The 8,066-nt window shown below is 42.6% G+C and overlaps 1 protein-coding gene across 1 annotated transcript; it reads right to left on the bottom strand.

The window, feature by feature from the left end:
• Positions 1–541: 541 nt before the first annotated feature.
• Positions 542–7,220, bottom strand: BLOC1S2 (biogenesis of lysosomal organelles complex 1 subunit 2). The gene is made up of 5 exons (XM_054581371.1): positions 7,118–7,220; positions 6,625–6,741; positions 3,295–3,414; positions 2,293–2,397; positions 542–1,008 (listed from the first exon to the last, which is right to left on the bottom strand). The coding sequence occupies exons 1-5, from the start codon at positions 7,218–7,220 to the stop codon at positions 977–979; spliced, it is 477 nt and encodes a 158-aa protein (XP_054437346.1). The 3' UTR covers positions 542–976.
• Positions 7,221–8,066: the final 846 nt, after the last annotated feature.

Genomic DNA, 8,066 nt, shown 5'->3' on the forward strand with positions numbered 1-8,066 from the left:
GACAGTGGGGAATGACAGAAACAAAGTTAACTGTTTTAGAGATGGAATTGGGGACCTCGGGCACTATCCTAGCTGCTGACTTCCAACTCTGGGGAAGGTTGCTTGCCTTCTAAACTAAGCTGGTCAGTCACTTTCTTCCATCCACTGATGTCTTCAGTCTGTAAGGAAGATGGTCAGGGCCCCAGAGGCCTCCTGACCCTGCAGACACAGTAGAAAGATATTTTATAAAATGCTTTATTGTATGAGTGGCAGCCCACCTCTCCACCTTACATGTATACACACATACACATCCTGTCTTTGTCTTTATCACATTTCCAAAAGGGAGTACATGTCAAAATGCCATCCACCCTCAGATTTCCGACTCTCTCAAAGAAGGGGCAGGAGTGGCCCATCACATATACCCAGCTATAGCAATACTCCTTTCACTGTTTCTGCGCAATCTAGAAGACTCGCCCTGAAATTACTTTAAGGTTTTCTATTATTTGCAATGTTATAGAAAAGTAAATTACTGACTCTCACAAGATGATAAACTCTAAAGAACTTTGTTTTGTTTTCCTTTTTTAATTGAGAATCTTGTTAGCAATACATTAGCATCAATAGAAAAAAACAACCATTTACACAGTAACTGAAAATCCAGCCACTTAAGAAAATAATGTAGAGAAAATAAGCCCTCTCATTTGATTCAACTGAAAAGCCCAGGTTTATCCTGAACTTTAAGAGACTGTGTCCTAAATGGATAATTAGGCATTCAAGTAAAAGGTAAGAGGTTATAAGTGTGAGTTTCTGAGGGATACTGCCCCAAGAAAAATTCAGGAGTAGCCACAATTCTCCAGTTTAACTCCAGCGGTGGGATGTTTCTCGGAAGGCCAGCATGGTTTCCTTTCAAGGAGTTTTGACAATTCATCAGCCTCAGATTCAGGTCTTGTAAAACATTCTTCCACATTAAAAAAGACTTTGTTCCACAAGAATAAGTTTTTCATCGCTTCTCCAGCTTCTTGTATTTGGCTTCTGTGGGGGGTGGGGAGGGAGTGGAGGTTGTATTTAAAGCCGGCTCTTACAAAGGTATTCTTTCATTAGCATTTCCAAACAAATTAAAAAATGTCTATAATATTTTTTAAATGTATTAGCTTCAATTTCATCAGCTGTCCAAACTGTGTCCAAATTGTAGACACACCATAAATGTTACCCGCCACATTAGCTAAGGACAGATATTTGGGTATCTATCCAAATTTCACTGATAGGCCCAGCTTAAGGCAAGAAGTGAAATACACACAACATAGAATAGAGGAGCTTCCACAAGTTCACTATATTCTAACCCTGTCAACAGCGCCTGCTCAGATAGCTCTACCAGGAGGAGTAAGCAAGTCTGCTGCTTACCTTAAGCCACCAGGAGGACAGGAAATTGCCTCTCTAGGCACTGTGCCAGGTATCCTCTGGGAGCCAGACTGGAACTCTCAGAGAGTATGAAGGTATGTTTCACCTTTTATTTACTTATTCCAGGAAAGGAATTTCGAAAGATACGAAGATTTAAATGACCATCAAATGAGTTTCTTAATGGAAAGGATCCCCTTTTTCATTAAAACCTTGATAGCACCTTGGTACAATTCTATATAGTAAGGTTCACAGTGACCATTCAATAAATTAAGTTGTGGTCGATGAAACTGTTAATCACCACCCCCATCAAATCTCAGTGTGCTACAACGCATTCTCTTGATGTAGTCAACAACTGTCAATGATGAAAATAAAATAATCTGTAAATTATATTTAGGATAAAAACAACTTTATTATTTTTAGTCATGGATGTAAGAGCTAGAACCAGTTAGCAAGTCATCAAAACTAAAACTACAGTTTCCTCCTTAAAGAAAAAATAATCCTTTAAGAAGCCCCTTGATTGACTGTTTTTTAAGACATTTGTAGTTATATTATTAAAGATGCTTTGCGCATGCTGAACTACAATTAAGAGTTTAAGCTTTGTAATCAATCAGACCTGGTTTGGAACACAGCTCTTCCTCCTCTATAAAATGGGGATTAAAATCATGCATTTATCTCATAAGTTATTGGGAGGATAATAAAGATAATGTAGGTAAAGCACTAAGAACAGTGCCTGATATATCAAGTACTCAGGAAATGTTATTTTTATTACTACTTCTAATAAAAAATTATTCTCACTAGGTTTTTGTGAAGATTAAAATAGATCATTGTAGGCACATTATAAATGTTAATTACCATATTAGCTACGGTCATACTGGCAGGTACTCTGATTAAATCAAGACAGAAATAAAAAATGGTTACCCAGTTTTTTTGAATATGCATCCAACTTGTAGGCTGCCTGCTCAAGAGCTGCTACCTGCTCCTCAATAACATTGATTTGATCCAGATAAGGCTGTAGTTCCGCATCTTTAAAAAACAAAAACAGACTCCATGTTTACATGGCCTCAACAAGTTGGAGAGAAAAGAGTGAAAAAGTAAGAATGCTAGTTTCTCTCCAGCTCTGCCTAAGACACACAAGGTGGGATGACAGGCTTCCGGTCATCAGCAGGGCAAATACTTTAGAAGACAGTAGCTGGCTGACCAGGCATAACTGTGACCTAGAAAAAGCAAGTCTCTCTCATCCATAAACTTTGTCTCTTTCAAATTCCTTGTTCCTCAAGCAATCATTCCATTAGTGACTCCATTTCTTAGTCTCCCAGACCAAGAAAGAGACAAGGAACACAAATATAAGTTAACAGGAAAATATATTCTACCAGTCTAAATTAGCATTTTCCATTTATTGATATTCTGATTCTTCTGTTTATAGAGTAGTCCCCCTTTTTTTAAATTTCTTGATTTTCGGCGGCAGGAGGGGAGGAGGGAGATTTGTTTTTCCACTTACTAATATATTCATTGGTTAATTCTCATGTGTGCCCTAACCAGGGATCGAACCCACAACCTTGTTGTATCGGATGACACTCTAATCAACTGAGCTACTTGGCCAGGGTCTAGAGTAGTCCCTTATGGATTTCATTGTTAAATCAATTCACCAATTTCATTGTGGTATCAGAATTTGGCCACCCTTTCTGTCCCCCACCCTTTCCAGGAATAAACTGATCAAATCAAGATTCAGAAGCAGAAATAACCATATCACCAAAACATGCTGCTCCTCAGAATGGAAGAAATTCACCTTAACTTTGTGATTCAGTTTTAGAAAATGAGCTCCCTGAGTACAGGGGCCATGTTCCCTCCCCTTCTCCATGGCCCCAACCACAAAAGAACATTTATTACAAACATGTTTAGTTATAAAATATTATTACTTACACTTCTGGTTTAAGTCCTTTAAGTTTCTACTAATGTTTATAGCAATATCTTTCATTTCAAGATACTTCAGGCTGGTTAATTTATTCATATTTTCCAGGAGCTTATAGTCTTCACTGGTGGCTTTAAAACAAACAGAAGAAATGATGCCTTTAATATTTGTCTTATATAATAGAAATGTGGAGTTCAGGGCAGGACCTAGGGCATGTCAAAAGAGCAGCCACTTACGATCTATGACATTTATGCTCAGCCTGTGTATTCAGAATGTCTAAGTAGAAACTCAGGCAACAATCAGCAAAGTATTTAAACCAAGTAGATCCAGAAACTTTGGGGTTTGGGTTAGAAAGGGATATAATAAACTTATGCTCTGGGAAAAGGGAAGTGAAATAATCTTGGTATTCTTACAGTGTGAAAAGATGTACCTGGGGGGCTGTATCATAAATATATATAAAATCAACTAGAACTTCCCCACTTCCTAGTAACTCATTTGCTACTGTGTGATTCTATATTGCATTTTATGCACTGACTTTTCCAAGTCATTTGCCTGTTTCTCATATCCTCAATTCTCTTCCCCACCCCCACTCAAAGCATGTGGTTTCTACTCCAATTTTCCTGAAAGCCAAGCCCACTGACATACGCTGCCCCCCAAGGGGCAGGAGTGCTCCTCTTCCTGCCAAGACAGCTCCTCCTCCTCCTGTGCTCTGGAGCCCCAAACCTTCTACCTCTTCAGGGCCTCTCTTCAATCATCTCCTTTCTTTTATATTTCCAAACTATCTTGAAATATATTCAGGTTTCCTCCAGCCCAAAAGCACTCCCTCCATTTGCCCTCATTTGCTCAGAAAAGCAAAGGAGTTTCAGTGATAACCCCGTTGAAAGAGTAGCTTACACTCACTGCTTCCTCTTTCTCACCCTTCATTCGTGTGAATGCTTGCAGTCTGCCCTCTGTGCCCCCATCCAGAGAAATTACATGCTCCAAGGTCATCAGTGCTCTCCTAACCATATGAAATCCACAGTTATTCTCCTGAACCTCTCTACAGTATCTGACACTATGATCTCCCTCTCTTCCTGAAGTTCTCCCTTGGCTGCTATAGCACTGTATACTGCATTACACTGATTTTTTAATCTCCTTCTAACTGTTCTTTTAGGTTTCTATGACAGATCCTTTTTAATCCAACCTCCTTAACTTTTATCCGTCCTCCACTTTTCTCAGCTGTGACACATGACTAACATTTATATGGGTGGCACATTTCCATGGCATTCCCTTTCAAACTCAAAAAGTCATTTGTACAAGTAAGAATAACAGCTGGGGAAAATTACAATCTGCTTAAAATTAATTTTATTAACGAATCATTTGAAAACCTAGGTACTTTAAATACTGTTACTGAAGAGAAATTAATTGCCCTATACCAGCATTCCCTGAGATTTTAGTCAAGGCCCTCTTACCTACCTCTAAGCTCTTCCTTACAATCTCATCCTGCACAGCCTCAGCTCATAGCACTATGCAGGTGACTCCTAAGTCTGTTTCTCCAGCTCTGATCATTCTTTGGACTCACGTGTGCAACTCACCTGAGTGTCTTGATAACAGTCAGCTGAGTGTCCTGTTAAAATCTAAAATCAGCCAAGCCAAAACTGAAAATATTATTTTCACATTAAACATGGTTCCTCTTTCCAACTTCCCCTATGTTGGTTGATGGTACCACCCAGGTTCAGTAGCTCAAACACACCCATCTTAGGCTGCTCCCATCCCTCAATGCCCACTCTTCAGTAAGTCCTATAACATTCCACTTCTGTAATGTTCTGGCACCCATATGCCTTTCATCAACGCTGTCACAGCATTACTTTTCACCTGAAGTACTGTTCATTGGTCTCTTTTTCCTCTATACCTATACTCCCTACTATCAAATTGGTCTCTTTATTTTCTTTTAAAACTTTACTTATTTTTAGAGAGAGGAGAAAGGAAGGAGAAAGATAGGAGAGAAACATCAATGTGTGGCTGCCTCCCAAGCGCCCCCTACTGGGGACCTCGCCTGCAACTCAGGCCTGTGCCCTGACTGGGAATCGAACAGGCAACCCTTTGGTTCACAGGCCAGCATTCAATCCACTGAGCTACACCAGCCAGGCTCAAGTTACTCTCTTTGAAACAGACATTCAAATACTTAGGAGCTAGCCATACTGTGTAAATGAGTGAAGCAAGTCAGGTGGTTGCATATTAAACATATACAATAACTCACTTCCACAAAGAAATATGCTCTCTCCCACATCTTGGCATACATGGTCTTCTTAGTCTATCATTTATTTTACCAATTTTTATAGAGATATTAGTGCAGAAAATCATTTCTGTACCAGTACTAACATCACAACAATATAAGAACAATGGTAAATGGCAACTGATATTAGGTCTCCTCAGTAAAAGGGAGAACACAGGGAGTCATATGGACAAACTGCATAGCACCACTCCTTTTAAAAGAGGCAGCTGATCGGCTCTAATCAATCACAGCCTTATGAGAATAGGGTGCTAGTATTGCCAAATCTTTAGAATTTTTAAAGAAAAGGCAAAAATCTAGATTTTGGTACTTGGTTTCTCTTGCTCAGAGATAGACAGACAGATAATCAGATGATACAGACTCACAGGCCCCTCTATTGTGCATCAAGCCTTTTCTCACAGATTCTGTCTCCCAAATCTAGCTCACAGCAATTTCCTGTGGAAGTAAAACAATTACTGCTTGTGAGAGGCCACACTGGACCAGACTTCACCTTTTGGACCCTTTTCTGCACACAGATCATGTGTTCACCTGGAAATACACCATGAACTAAACACTTAATCATCTTCCCAAGGGGGAAGTCACCAAATCCTCAGGCCAACCGAATAGGTCCCTAAATCGGCAGGTCACTCACCATCCCCCAATCCCTTTTCTCATTGCCCCAGTAAATACTGCTGTTTTAGCCAAAATACTCACTAATACCACTTCACTTACTAGTCATTTCCCCCATTTTTGGCCAATCATTCCCTTCACAACCCTACTCAAAATACACCTCCCCCAAGGAAGCACTTCTTGATAAATTATTTTTTGTTTTCTCAGCATTAGTCTGCAATATGGAAGCCTCTAGAGTTGTATTAAGTATTCTTATGTGTTTCTAAAGGCAGTTCGTGAACTTCTTCTCCAGGGAAGAAATGGACCTCTTTCCTTCCCATTCATGATGGCCCCAAACTTCCACCAGGCAAGTTTCTCGGCAGGTGGGGTTTGGGAGCACCTCTCAGGTCTCCCCAGACCAAACCACAGCTCCAGCACCGGGTGCACCGTATTACACGAATCAACCCAGACCCCGCCTCACCCGTCAGTTCCCCTGTCAGGTAAGTTGCCATTTTGGAGAACATGTCCCGGCAGAGCTCTGTGATGTCAGCCTCAGCGGGCTCCTTTGCTTCCTCAGCTGTTTCCACGGCGGCATCGTCTAGGTCAGAGGAGAATGAGTAAGTGTCCTGCCCCATACCCGGTCCTGATCCAGCCATAGCATCTGCTCCCCACAACCCTCCACCTGTCTCCATTCCATCAAGTCGGCTAAATTCTCCATGTACCATAATTTCAAGTCCCTGACTTTGTCCCTGCCCAACCTGACACATCAACTCTGCTCGCTTGTACCGGCTTCAGCTCACACCGGATTCGGCGGCCAAACCTTCTCATTCGCCAGGACAGAACAAACACTTGCACACACACAGGTACGCCCCTCTGACACGCCCGCTCCTGCCAGGTGAGCCCCGGCACCCGGGGTCCCAAGCCGGAGTCCCAGGCCTCCCTTTGGACACTTCGTCCGCATCCACGCGGCATACCTCTAATGGACTCCTCTCGTTGACTCCCCGGGACACTTTCGGCCGCCGCTGCCGCCGCCATTCTCAGCTCCGCGCTGCTTCCGGTTCTGCTATGCAAGCGCATGCGCGCCGGGAGTGCGTCGCGCAGCTGAGCCCACCCAAAGCCCTGGGTTCCCAACGCTGCCTTTCCTCTAAGTCTTGCCACCGAATACTGGCTGATAAAGTGTAAGGAAGGATCCGAAATTGAACCTAAGAAAGGCTATCGTGAGTCGATCCACTGCCGAGAGTGGCGATGTCTGAAACTGAGAGTACGCTCATCCCTGAGGACACGCCCTAGAGCAGGGGTCCCCAACCTCAGGGGGTGGTACGGGCGGCACAGCAGGAGGTGAGTTTGAATGTAATGGGCTTGAACCATCTCGAAGCTATCACTCACCCCCACCATGGAGAAATTGTCTTCTTTGAAACCGGTCCCTGGTGCCACAAGGGCTGGGGACCTCTGCCCTAGACAGGGTCAATAGCCTAGTGGGACTCAGGACCTTTGTAGGGGTGGTCTGCTGACCAAAGGCACTTGAGACAGCTTACCCCTCCCCAGATACACTCCGCACCCAAGCTTAGTCACCAAAGACTGGTCTGGGAAGCCATGCTTTCGAAAGTAGTCTCATTCAAGCTTAGAGGAACCTTTAGGTATTGATCCATGAGCTGAAAACTCTCCCTTCCAGTATTCTGGATCAACACCAACACTTTGGCCCCTATTTCTTACGCTGTGTGCTGGCACTTACTTCTCTTAGTTGACACAGCTTTTCTATAAGAAAACTTAGTGAGGATACACTGTGGTTACCTTAACTGCATTTAGCTATTTCACAAGTCTCCGAGGTGTATGTAGTGTACTGATGGGACGGGAGAACAGGGGTGGGTGAAGGGAATGGATAAGAAAAAGAGACTGGGGAGCAAAGGACGGTGCATAAGGAGG

Source organism: Pteronotus mesoamericanus, unplaced genomic scaffold (assembly GCF_021234165.1).
Source record: "Pteronotus mesoamericanus isolate MK-2021 breed Mesoamerican mustached bat unplaced genomic scaffold, CSHL_Meso_final contig_657, whole genome shotgun sequence".
NCBI lineage: Eukaryota > Metazoa > Chordata > Mammalia > Chiroptera > Mormoopidae > Pteronotus > Pteronotus mesoamericanus.

Excerpts from the sequence above, each read along its gene's own strand:
- BLOC1S2 (XM_054581371.1), bottom strand. The coding sequence starts at position 7,220 with ATGCGCTTGCATAGCAGAACCGGAAGCAGCGCGGAGCTGAGAATGGCG. Across the intron at positions 6,742-7,117 it reads ACGAGAGGAGTCCATTAGAG|ACGATGCCGCCGTGGAAACA; the intron begins GTATGCCGCGTG and ends CCTCTGACCTAG. Across the intron at positions 3,415-6,624 it reads CCTGACAGGGGAACTGACGG|CCACCAGTGAAGACTATAAG; the intron begins GTGAGGCGGGGT and ends TTTGTTTTAAAG.